Source organism: Canis lupus, chromosome 35, assembly GCF_011100685.1.
Source record: "Canis lupus familiaris isolate Mischka breed German Shepherd chromosome 35, alternate assembly UU_Cfam_GSD_1.0, whole genome shotgun sequence".
Lineage (NCBI taxonomy): Eukaryota > Metazoa > Chordata > Mammalia > Carnivora > Canidae > Canis > Canis lupus.
Genome location: NC_049256.1, coordinates 26,975,278 through 26,988,598, shown reverse-complemented (window position 1 = coordinate 26,988,598; position 13,321 = coordinate 26,975,278). Strand labels below are relative to the sequence as shown.

The window sequence follows — 13,321 nt, the reverse complement described above, 5'->3', positions numbered from 1 at the left end:
TGGACCACTAAGTTACCATGTGACCTGATCTGCTTGTCATGAGTTGGATGTTGTCTGATATACCAAGCCATAAAATTGGGAATACACAGCAGCTTCATTATTAAATGGAAGTTGTATATATACATGGTCAAGCTTGAGCAGGCTTGCAGACAAATAAGTTGCATGAGGAAGTGACTGAAATACTCCAGACCTTTACTCCTGCTACATTACTTCCTATTTGCTTGAAACTATGGCCTCATGGGGGAGTTTTCTATGAATAGTTGAATGAAAAAGAAAAAAACATGATTCTGCATGACATCTACAAAAGTTGACTTGCAGCACTGTAGGCCTATTCTGGGACAGTCCTGAAAGACGGTGATAAAATGAAATCCTCCCAGGAGACAGAACTTCAAGAATTGTACCTGGTTGTTCATTTTGTTTAGGAGAGAGAGGTGGCCAGAAGTATGAATCTATTAACAATTTATGGGCTGTAGCTCTTGGTTTGGCTGAATGGTTAAGGTACCATTGGAAAATTGAAACAAGGAAGTCTGGGTAAAAATATGTGAATAGATTTCTCCAAATAAGCAAAAATCTGAAGTTACATGTGTGCCATTTATTGCTTACCAATGGGTGATCTCAGCAGAGGAGGATTTTTTTTTTTTAATAATTGCATGGATAGGATGACCTGTTCTGGGGCTATCAGTCAGCCTCTTTCCCTGGGATCCTGAACAAAGGGGCCATGGATGCAGGGATTCAGGCTCACTTCCACTTACCAAGGCCAACCTAGTTAGAGCCACTGCTGAGTACCCAATCTGTCAACGGCAGAAACCAACACTAAACTCCCAATATGCATCATTTCTTGATGCAATCAGCCAGCTACTTGACTGAAGTACAATGACCATGAAGTACAATGGACCATGTCCACCATTTTGTACACACTAGAATACACACTTTGGATATGGATTACCTTCCTGGCCTATAGTGCTTCTGCCAAAACTGCCTTCTGTGGACTTACAGAATGCCTCATCCACTTTCATAGTATTCCACACGGCTTCACTTCTGACCAAGGAACTATTTCAAAGCAAATGAAGTGGGTATTGGGGCTGTGTTCATGGAGTTCACTAATCTTACCATAGTCCTCATCATCTGGAAGCAGTTGAGTTGATAAAACAGTAAAATTACCTTTTATTTATTTATTTTTTTAAATTTTTATTTATTTATGATAGTCACAGAGAGAGAGAGAGAGAGAGAGAGAGAGAGAGGCAGAGACATAGGCAGAGGGAGAAGCAGGCTCCCAGCTAGGGGCCCGATGCAGGACTTGATCCCGGACCCCAAGATCACGCCCTGGCCAAAGGCAGATGCTCAACCGCTGAGCCACCCAAGCGTCCCGGTTAAGGGGTTTCAAAATGAGTGTGAATCAGGTAAGAGAGGAATGAACACCAGCTAAGACATTTTTTTTTTAATGGGGAAGGAGAGGGAGAAGATGTTGTATCCTCTCCTGAGAAAAGAGTTAGTGTAGTCATGGTTTTATGGGGATTCTGGTATCATGTAGATGGAAGTACAGCTTTGTAATGTCGATATTAGGCAATTAAGTATGGTTAAGAAGATGTGTATTGGTACCAAGATTGACAAGGGATGATGGATTGTGATGGCTTGTGATGTGCCAACTTGGCCAAGCTAAATTACATTCCCCAGAATTCTCTTTCTTAGTATGTTGCTGTTAGAGGGGGGCACTGCAGGAAGACTGTCTCCTCAGAATTACAGGCAGGAGGGAGGTAACAGCCATTATGTAGCCTACATACATTGTTGCTAATCACCTGGCTCACTTGGTTGGTGTGAGGCAGCACCTGGGCTTATAGTTGTTCTCTCTTCCCCTGGATCCTCCTTGTGCTTCTTTGACTCCTTGTGCTTTGACTTCTGATCCAACTGCATTTAACTCCACAATGAAGGGCCCCGTTTTCACAGGATAACTTTATCACAAAAATCAGAGGCAATAGGAATGGACACAGGTACTAGATGGCTTGTTATCTTCCCTTTCTGACTACATGCTTGTGGGCCCTGGAGCCTCACAGAGACTGTTTAGCCAGACCCCCAAATGCATAAGTCTATTGACAGACAGACCGATGGGTACATAGATGATAGGTTGGTAGGTAGATATCATGTGTTTTCTGGTTGAACTCTTACTGATACAATGGAAAATATGACTCTCTGAACGCAGAATCTTTGGCCCACACCCCTTCTGTGGTGGTCTTTTTCTTTCTTTCTTCTGGTCATTAAAATTTGTGGCTTTGTCTTTATTTGAAATACATGCAAACTTGAGTTCTTCTTCAATTTCTTTGTTCCACTTCCACAGCAGGCATAGTATTACCAGTGATTTTCAAAAATGAGTGTAAGCAAATCAACCACCTGGGGATCTTGTTAAATGTAGGTTCAGATTCTGTAGGTCTGAATCTTAATTTTTAATAATTTCCCAAGTGATGCTTGTAATATTACTTGTATTAATTTTCTGTTGCCACCTTAACAGATTACCACAAACTTGGTGGTTTAAAACAACATAAATTTATTATTTCCTCCTTCTTTAAGTCAGAAATCCCAGTTAACTCAGCTGGCTTCTCTACTCCAGTTCCACAAGGCCAGAATCAAGGTGTCAGTCATTTGCATTCTTCCTGGTAGGCACTTGGAAAGAATCTGATTCCAAGATCATTCAATGGTTGTTGGTGGAATTCAGGTCAGAACTGAGTTCTCTATATCCTGATGAAAGAAAGCAAAGAAGAGCTGATCAATGGAGGAACACTGTGTTTATGGATTTAAAGACAGAACACAATAAAGATATCAGTTCTCCCTATACTGATTTATAGGTTTAATACAGATCTTATCAAAATCTCACCAGGGATTTTTTGTAGATATAAATAAGCTTACTCTAAAATATATACAGGGGGCACCTGGGTGGCTCAGTGGTTGAGCATCTGCCTTTGGCATGATCTTGGGGTCTGGGAGGACAGATGTGGACAGAATATCTTAGAAGAGAATTTTGTTTTCATCTTCCTCCAAGGAAGAGGCAACCATTCATCTTGGATTCCTTAGTGCATGACCTAACCTAATTCAGGTTTGCTGAATGAATGGCTATAAACAGAGTTTGTTAGAAATAGGAAAGAAAAATTTATTTCTGGAAATAGGAATGTGAACACTGGTCTCCACCAATAGGGATTTTATGTTAATATGAGAGAGCAAGTAGAATCAATCAATCTTCAGAACTATTCATTCATCAAGTCTGCCAGGTGCTGAGGATACAAGAGCCAGTCATTGATCTCTGTGTTCAGCTTTATACTTTCTCTATCCTGATCTGAAGCAGGGGAGGGAGGCACAATCACTATTTCCTAGATTCTTATTGTCAGTTGCAGTAACTAGAGAACAAAAGGTGGGGGAGAGGGGAGGAGCATGGTTCAAAGTTTCAGTATCTTCTATTCAGCAAATACCCCAAACTACAGTACCATAACTGTCAGCTCTATGGGTCAACATGACCAGGCCACAGGGTACCCAGACATGTGGTCAGATGTTACTCTGGGTGTGACTTGGCTATGAGGATGTTTTGGGAGGAGACCAGCATCTGAACTGATATCAGTTCATGTCAGTGCTGAACTGATATCAGTGCATAAAGAAGAATCTCTTCCATAATGTGGGTGGCCCTCATCCAGTCAGTTCAAGGTCTGAACAGCACAAAACGCTGACGCTCCCTTGATGAGGGGAGCTCCTCTTGCCCGACTGCCTTAAACTGGGACATCAATCATTTCCTGCCTCAAATTCACATGGGTTCTGGTTTTGAACTGGAACTTACACCATTGGCTCTCCTGGGTCTCCAGCTTGCCAACTGCAGATCCTGAGACTTCTCAGCCTCCATAATCATGGGAGTAAATTCCTTATAATCAATATCTCTCTTTTTTTCAGATTTTATTTATTTATTCATGAGAGACACAGAGAGAGGCAGAGACAGAGGCAGAGGGAGGAGCAGGCTCCATGCAGGGAGCCGGGTGTGGGCCTCTATCCCAGGACACTGGGATGACACCCTGAGCCAAAGGCAGACGCTCAACCACTGAGTCACCCAGGTGTCCCAAACAATCTCTTTCTATATATTTATATCCTATTAAGTATGTTTCTCTGGAGAACCCTAATACATGTATATACAGAAATTCTGGAAATCATGCAATGCATTTTTATTGGTTTAAGAATTCACTCAAAATAACCCTATGGTTTTTACTGTAATATAAATAATTTACATTAGGATTTGTTAGATTTGTGATCCCTAAAAATTCTGGAGTACCAGGCCTTGGAAACTGTCATAAAAGTGGGGACTTGGACAATCTGCAAAGGATTTTGGATAAGCAGGGGACAATATATCACAATGACAAAACCATTAACTATGCGAAGTAACCAGAAAACCTTGCTATATTCAAATTCCAGACTGATGTTGTAAACAGAGAAGAAGCTGTGGGTGCCAGGAACCATGTGAGAAGGGTGGATTCAAACACAAAAGCATATTTCTCCAGTAAGTTTGCAGGACAGCGTCATTCTAGGAAATGCTTTTGTAGAAGCAACTCCACTTGAAATATAAATAATCAATACTACAGTTCATCCTTGAACAACAGGGGGCTGGGGTGGCAGTCTCCTGCCCAGTTGAAAAATCCATATATAATTTTTTACTCCCCCCAAATTTAATTACTAATAGTCTACTGTTGATCAGAAACCTTACCAATAAAGCTAACATGTATTTTTTGTTGTACGTATTATATACTGTATACTTACAATAAAGTAAACTAGAGGAAAAATGTTATTAATAAGCTATACATATAGTATTGATTTATTGAAAAAAATCTGCATATAAGTGGACCTGTGCAGTTCAAACTAGTGTTGTTCAAGGGTCACTGTTCTTCTAATAATGGCGACTTGAAAAAAGTTTTCTCACAAAACTGCAACTTTGACTATCATGAAGAAAAATAAAGATGGTCTACAAAGTATGCTTAAGAAAAGTTGATAGCAGAGAGGCGCCTGGGTGGCTTAGTTGGGTAAGTGTCTGACTCTTGATTTCGGCTCGGGTCATTATCTCAGGGTCCTGGGACTGAGCCCCAAGTGGGTTCTGCACTCAGCAGGGAGTCGGCTTAATATTCTCTCTCTCCCTCTGCCTGTCCACTCTCTCACATGCACACTTTCTCTAAAACAAATAAATACATTTAAAATTTTTTTTAAGATTTTATTTATTTATTCATGAGAGACACACAGAGAGAGAGGCAGAGACACAGGCAGAGGGAGAGGCAGGCTCCATGCAGGGAGCCGGACGGCGGACTCGATCTCGTCTCCAGGATTACGCCCTAGGCTGCAGGCAGCGCTAAACCGCTGTGCCACCAGGGCTGCCCGATACAATTTTTTAAAGGAAAGAAAAGTAGATAGGCTGAGGAATTAACTTAACGGCTAAGATTGTCATCATGACAATTGAGGAGATGATACCCCACCGGTGACTTAGAAGTTAACACGTAAGAAGACCAAGAAGGCTACACACTAATAATGGAGTGTTGAAACCATAAGATATAACTTGCTTTAAATATTTGGTATGAATCTACTGACCTGAAGTAGTCTGAACTTAGCAGGCGTGAGTCGTGAATCACAGTCTACTATACTTTCCGGTGTAGTGGGTGGTGGGCAGGATAGTGTCTTCAGCTTTACAGAGCATGTGCTTAGGCCTAAGAGGGCTGAAAGCTCAGAACCAAGATGCTGAGCATTAGTAAATTTATCTTTTTACTCTGATTTGATTAATTTTCACACTATCTGCATAGGAATATCTTCTCTGCAAAGAGTAGCAATATTAAAGAATGGCATTCCATGACTGGCGTTCATTCACAGTGATTTACTGATGAGGAACCTGTCTGAGGTATTCACATTGGAATGCCCCATCTGGTCAAGAAATTTGGATTCCTTCTATAACAGTAGTCTCACTCTCACCCCACCCCCCCAAAAAATGCACTATATTAACTCAGAATTAGACACAAGCTCAAATGACTGTAGTGAGAAGTTCCTCAGAAATCTACATATCATATCCAGAGCTGTAGGGTATCTCACAGTTATATTTAATGTATGTTTATGAGCACCTGTGTTCAAGGCACAAGGGGGAGTAGATGTCATGGATCTGACCGACTGATAGAGGATTCTTTATAAGCAAAACGGTCAGAGCAGCAGCTCCCAACAGAGCCTTCTGCCCAGGAGACATCCTAAGGTGCCAGCTGGAGGTGGTTAGCCAGTCTGGAAGCCCACTTCAGTCCAGTAGGTAAGAATAAACATTTCAGGTCCTACCCCTTCCAGACAACTCTCCCGTAGCCTCCTATCAAACAAGCTGCTCCCCACCCACCTTCTAGAATGCAGAAGACAATACATCTCAGCCAGACTCTGTCTTCTGACATAAGATGATGGGAAGTGGTAAACAAAGTCCCAGCCCAGTTTCTGTGGTCAGAAAGGGTTCCCAGTGGCTTCAGGCCAATGAGCAATGAGCACCAGCTCTCACATGTACGACGGGGGTCACTGTGATGGAACTTTTTTCCCAACGTGGCTTCTCTGATGTTGAACAAGGTAGGAAGTTCGTGTGAAGCCTTTTCCACACGTGTCACACTGAAAGGGTTTCTCACCAGTGTGGATTTTGTGGTGTTCGAGAAGGCTTCTATTCTGAGTGAAACTTCTCTCACACTCGGTACACTTATAAGACACGGGAGCCTCGTTATTTTCCCACTGGCCTTCCCCCCTCCCCTGATACTCCCAGGTCTCTCCACGTTCAGGATCCTGCACGTTTTTGTCAGCATGGATCCTCCGGTGTCTCAGGAGGTGTGAGTTCCGCCTAAAAGCCTTGCCACACAGGCTACACTGGTATGGCTTCTCCCCCGTGTGGATTTTGTGATGTTCAAGGAGGCTGCACCTCTGGCTGAACGTCTTGCCACAGTCCTCACACTCATAGGGCTTTTCCCCAGTGTGGGTTCTCTGGTGTTTGATGAGGTTTGAGCTGTGACTAAAGACCTTGCCACATTCCTCACACTCATACGGTTTCTCCCCAGTGTGGACCCTCTGATGGATGACAAGGGCAGAGCTCCCAATGAAGGTCTTGCCACAGTCTTCACATTCGTAGGGTTTCTCCCCAGTGTGGATTCTCCTATGTTTGGTCAGGCCTGAACTCTGAGCAAAACTCTTTCCACATTCATGACAATAGTGCCGCCTATTTCCTGTGGCATTTTTCTGCTTTCTTGGTAACCGGCCCTCCTGTTCACCAGCTTCTGCACAGGCAGGAATGCGGGAGACGTCTTCACCCAGGTGGCAGGGTATTTCCCCAGGCTCTTGTCCTGGACGTTCCTCCCCTGGGAGCAGGTCCGTGATCTCAGCCTGTGTGTCCCCACCTGAAATAACAAGTGGCCAGACAATTCAGTTATGCCCTGCCACAGCCTTCCAGGTGCTGGGATGAGGACGACGGGTGCTGGGGAGGAAGGAGACCTGAGCATAGGCATGGGGCCGTCAGGAGCAGGGTTCACCCCGGGAGTGGAGGAAGGTGGGGAGGACTGGGCGCTGGGGACACATGCAGAGGCTCTCAGTCCCAAGGACAAAGGCAGACCCTGCACTGGGGCTGATGCTGGGAGGGCGGGGCAGAAGACAGCAGTGAGCAGGCCAGGGCAGCTTGTGAGACGTCTAACTTGTGAGACGTTTCTGTAAGAAGTGGCGCAAGCAGGAACTTAGACACTGATCCCTCACAAGGAATAGCAGCAGGGATTCTGCTCCCAGACAAGGGCAGGTCTCCAGCAGAACTGGCTTGGGTGAGGAAAGATCTGAGCTGGAGCTCCTGCCAAACTGTCATGGAGCTGTGGCAGCTCAGACGAGGTAGGTTGTCACCCTGTGTGTCCTGTGCCCCCATCTCCAGGTCAGTTCTGCCGTCGGTTCCAAGTCACCTGTCGCTCTCAGGCTCTGTGGTCCCAGGGCCCATTTCCTGAGGAGGACCCAGCTGGCCTCTGTTGAGGCCAGCAGCAGGGAGGGGTGAACACTCCCCGTACACCTCCTGTGAGCCGGGCCCGTGCTGGGAGTTGCACCTGCTGCATCCCACTTAACCAGAACACCGGCAGCACAGGAGAAGCAAGGTCACGAGGGTGAGGGTGAAAGAGCCAGTCACACATGTGCTTAGCAGCTGGGGTTCAGAAATGGTGGCTCTGAATGCAAACACAGTCCCAACAGCTTCTCGCAGCCCAGGAGGTTTGAACCGACAAAGGATGCCAAGAAGCCCTAGGAAACCAGCCCCCAACACTCTTACCCAGGGGAGTCGGGCCGCCACAGTTCTCCTGCCTCTCATCTCTGTGGAAGCTGCCCCGAGATGAATCCAGCTGTGTCCACACAGAGCAGAAAGCCAGGGCCATATCTTCAGTTTTCAGCAAGCCCTGAAACAGGACATGAGCCCACCTCGTTCTTCTTCTCCAAAGTCACACCCACAGCTGGGCACAGGCAGTGAACATCCCTTCTAAAGGGGCTCTCTTTAAAAAGATCAAGTGTGGCCCACTATGCCTCCTTCACCCGCTCTCTGAGAACGTCTTTGTAAATATATACACATATATGTGACCATTAAGAAAAGAAATATCACACACATTAGGAAAAATACTTTCGTATTTGGATCTAAATAGTTCAGAATGTAAAAGGGTTTGGGACACAAGGACCAGGACAGTGAAAGGAGGGGAAGCATACACAAAGCTTTCAAAATATTTGTGCTGTGCTTTGGCAGAGTGCTAGCGGGGGCTTATTTATAGTAGCGATTTTTTAAAATACAAGGAGACCTCAGTCTGAAGTGAAGAAAACCAGGGAAAACATTATAGGGCCTCAAATGCTGAAGAGGACGTGAAAGACCGGGTAAGGTATTAAAGTCCAGGTTCAGTAAAGAGCATTCAGATTTTAGTATTCTAGCTTAGCCTAAAAGAACATGCCTCATCTAATCCTTCAAGTTTCAGTCCCTAGAGGGCAGAAGTCCTGTGTTTATAGCTCTAACAGCACAATTGATGAATCTTTAAAAAACAAAGCTAAATCGCCATCACAACAAAACGTTGTTTGTATTTGCTAAATTGCCCAGTGGAAGAAGAAAATCCCACTGATAACGGGAGCTGACCAAACAGATGGGGGAAGACTGGGGAATCACACAGCACCCTGCTCTAGGAGTAAAACAGGAAAATTCTTGTAAGTGGGCTCCAAAATAAAGGCGGAGGACAGTGAACAGCCTTGGGATAGATGAAAAAACTCCAAGTCCACAGGGACAGAGGATGAGGGAGGAGGAGTGGGGAGAAAGGGACCTACCGGGAATCCCAGGGGCAGGAGGGCTGCTAGGGAGGGGGCTCCAGCTCACCTGGGGCTCTGGGGGCAGCCTGGCAGCCACCACTGTGTCTCCTCTGCAACGTCCCTCCTGGGCCAAGCCCAGGAACCTGGAGAACTAAGAAGGAAAGACGCTCTGGATGAGATGGACCCTGGTACCCAGCCTCCCTGACCTGTAGATTCCCAGTGCAAAAACGGGGCCCGTAAATTCCTGTCAGCAGGCTCCTACAGAATGCGCTCCTTTCCTGAATGCCTGGTCCCTACCGGCTCCCATACTAGGGCCTGAAGAGGCGTGATGAGCCCCTGCAGATATGCAACCTGCAACCTCAGCAGACAGGGTCCTGGGGAGCCGGGAGAGAGGGAGGGACGGTGACAGGAAAGCAACACAGAAAGACAACAAAGCTTTCCATTTGAAGATCTTTAGTCTTGAATTTCGCTGAGAGAACGGATAAGAAGATTCTTGATTTAAAATAACTCTTTAGTAGCTCTTAGTGTGTTTCTGCTTTAGTTTTAAAAAACTAAGAAGAGTCAGATGAGGCTAGGCCCAGAAAGAAGAAAATGAAGTCTTATATAAGGAGGTGTGGGTAACTTCCAGTTTTCCTGGAAGAGCTGAACTTTGCAAGGGGCAGAAAACCGATTAGTTTAGGTCAGAACCTCTGTGGAAAAATAAAGACTGCCTGTTGGCTGGTGTGTCCCAGGGCTGCGTGTCTTGGGAACAGGCCCAAATGTGTACAGCAGAAGGGCACCCAGTGCTTTCCCATGGAGTGATTTCACCCTGTCCTAGTTACACACCAAGGATATAGGAGACGTACACTCTTTGACTTGCAGAGTCCTACGCTGTCTGGGATATTATGGCTGGCTTTACATTTCTTGCCTTATGGTCTTCATAGCACTTACCAATAACTAAAATTATCATTACTTTATTTGCCATCTTTCCTATTAGAGTGTAAGCTCCAGTGGAGCAAGAAATCTGTCTACTGACAACTGTGACCCTGGGGCCAGAACACTAGCTACCACATAGGTCATCTCCACAAATTCACGTTCAATGAATGGAGATCACTGTGATATTAAGAAGTCAATTCTTCCCAAACACCAGTGTTAATCGAGTCATTCCAGTCACCAATTTAATGAAGTCTTGTTTACTTCTCGAACTTTCCCTGTCATCTCAGTCTCAAAGTAAAGCAGGTCTCTGATGGGCATATAAAGAACCTGTCAACAGGTCTGGCTATTTTTTTTTAAGATTTTATTTTTTTATTCCTGAGAGACACAGAGAAAGGGACAGAGACACAGACAGGAGGGACAAGCAGACTCCCTGCAGGGAGCCAGATGTGGGACTCATCCCTGAACCGGGATCATGCCCTGAGCCAAAGGCAGACGCCAACCTCTGAGCCACCCAGGCATGCCAACACGTCTGGCTTTTAAATGAAGTTGGGTGAACTCTAGAATTCATAGTCCCCAGAAGATAACACTCACCTCTGTCTGGTGAGGCCTGGGATCCCAGAGATTCATGCTTGAGCAAAGCCTTCATTGGCTGCAACTGGGTGTTCCGTGGCCTCTGAGCTGGTGTCAACGCTGCCACCTTACAACAGAGTAGTTGCCCCTCAACACCACCTGGGATCTGGAAGGCATTCACTTTGTATTTATAAAAACTTCTATTATGCTTTCCATGTGCTTGCTAGTACCTTCTATTTCCAGGCACTATTTCTAAGAGCTTTATGAAGATTAATTCTCTTAATGCAGAAAACAACAACTCTATGAGGCAGGTACTAGTATTATCTGTAGTTTTAGAGATAAAACCCTGTAGAGGCCCGGGGCTGAAACAGGTTGCCCAAGGTCACCCCGCTAATACGTGAAGGTGCTAGGATGGGGGCACAGGCAGGACCCCAGAGCCCAAGCTCTTAACCACTACCAGGTGCTCCCTCGTTATACACATTGTGCTCTTTGGAAATTAGTGTTAAGTTTCCGACTACTTGAATTTTTTTCTTTTCACTGAAAAGTGAGGACAATAATTTCTAGCTCACAAGGCCTGAAGGGCCGGCAACTTAGATGACAGTATGTGAAATCACCTAACACAGAGCCTGGTATATGGTCTGTCCTTATTAAATGCAAGTTCCTTTCCGGACACTTGTAATTAGTTCTGAAGTCACTTTCATTATCATTAGCTTATGTGCAGCTGAGAATTTCCACGTCCTTTGTACAAGATGCAAAACCTGAAAGGGACTTGAAATGACTTTTCACTGTTCTAGGGCTCGAGAACAATAGTGCCAATTGAAGAAGCTTGGTCTCCTGGTCACCAGCTATCTGGTATGTGTCCCGCGAAAGGATCACACAAAAATACAGGATGATGCACATAGAAAATGGTCTACAAGAAGCAGGAAGATGCAGTTAAAAATGAACCCAGAGGTTCCTAAGAGGAACCTGTGGTTCATCCACTCCCTTCCAAGTGTTCTATGAATGTAAAAATGAAACGTATTTCTACTTTTACTAGTGTCTAAGCAAAATTCAGTCATTCTTTCGATTATGAATGGCAGCAACAAACCAAAATGTTATCAGCCGAAGCAGGCACAGCCAGGCAAACCCTGTCAAGGTCATTCAGCACCCTGTGAAACTGTACCGGTTAGGGGCGGGTCGCTACGGCTTACTCTTTGGTGCATTAACTTTAAAAAAGCACATATATAAAAAAAATAAAAAATAAAAAATAAAAAAAAAATAAAAATAAAAAAATAAAAAAGCATATATATAATTTTATCACTAATTGGTTTCATGCTGTTAACTGTATCCCAATATATTCGAGTACTTTTGTAATCCCTTATGTTCTCAAAAATACTAGCATGAGGAGGGGTCCGTGGACTCTTCCCGAATGGCAAAGAGGTTCACCAGACCAAAAGAGCCCGAGACCTTCTCAATCTGACAGAAACGGCCCTCACTCGGATCTTGAGACTTCAGGAAGAAGAAACAGAGCGCGGCTCTCAGATACTCAGCCTTTTGCCTCTACCTGCGGCCCCCGCTCGTCCAGCTGCCTCTGCAGATACTCCAGGAGCACCACCGCCTCGTCCCCGCTCTCGGGGTGCTGCTCCCGCACCCAGCCCCGGAGCTCCTCGGGCAGGATGGTCAGGAACTGCTCCAGCACCAGCAGCTCCAGGATCTGCTCCTTGCTGCGGGACTCGGAGCCTGGTGAGGGCCTCGTGGGGCCGCTTGATCTCAGTGTATCGGAAGTTCCAGAAGCGCGGTTGTGAGTTTTCTGAACCCCGAACAGGGCTGGCCTCCTCCTAAAGGTAGAAGCCTCTTCCTCTTCCACCTTTATGACCAGAAGACACATCTGGTTCTCTGCAGATTGGTTGTCCAAGGCGGTGCTGGCCTTCAACTCTAGCCCTCCTGGGCCAAGGCAGTACTTGGGCCTCACTCTAGCCGGCAGCTTTTTTTCTGCTGAAGATTCCTGGAAGTGGGAAATCATTATTAACCAGTAATAGTACTAGCAGTCCCCTCCTCATGCCCAGGGGTCAAGGTCATTGTTAAAGAGATCCAGGTCACTAATCCATGAATAAATATGGCCAAGATAAGTGAATCTGAGTCTCATCAAGTCTCTAGATCCAAGTAGCATCAAACAGGTGAAATACAGAAACAAAGTAAAGTTTTTCAAACCTCCCTACATATCAGAATCACTAGGGAATTTTAAAATATCCTGATAACCTTGGCTGAACCAGGATCAATTACATCAGTCTGTGAGGGAGGGACCTGGGCATTAAGAACTTAAACTTTTCTAGATGATTCTAACATGCAGTGGAGTTTGAAAATTATTAAGTTAAAGATACTAAAAATTAGCAATTGTGGAGGCCGAGAAAATTAAGGCCATTCCACCTCAAGTTTAGCATTAGCACAAGTACAGCCATCTTAGGCCCCTGTGAATAAGAGCTGAACTTTACAGGAAAAACTGCAGAATGTCCTTGACAGGGAATCCATATCAGAAAGACAACAGAGC

At 45.1% G+C, this 13,321-nt stretch overlaps 1 protein-coding gene across 1 annotated transcript; it reads right to left on the bottom strand.

Moving 5' to 3' along the window:
• Window positions 1-1,252: 1,252 nt before the first annotated feature.
• LOC100685048 (zinc finger protein with KRAB and SCAN domains 4-like) lies at window positions 1,253-12,811 on the bottom strand. The gene is given in 9 exon segments (XM_038584443.1): window positions 1,253-2,730; window positions 5,596-7,403; window positions 8,303-8,426; window positions 9,377-9,424; window positions 9,426-9,460; window positions 10,816-10,960; window positions 12,338-12,506; window positions 12,508-12,619; window positions 12,622-12,811. Coding segments are annotated over 8 exon segments (1,671 nt in total). The 5' UTR covers window positions 12,797-12,811; the 3' UTR covers window positions 1,253-2,730; window positions 5,596-6,540.
• Between the last annotated feature and the right edge of the window lie 510 nt (window positions 12,812-13,321).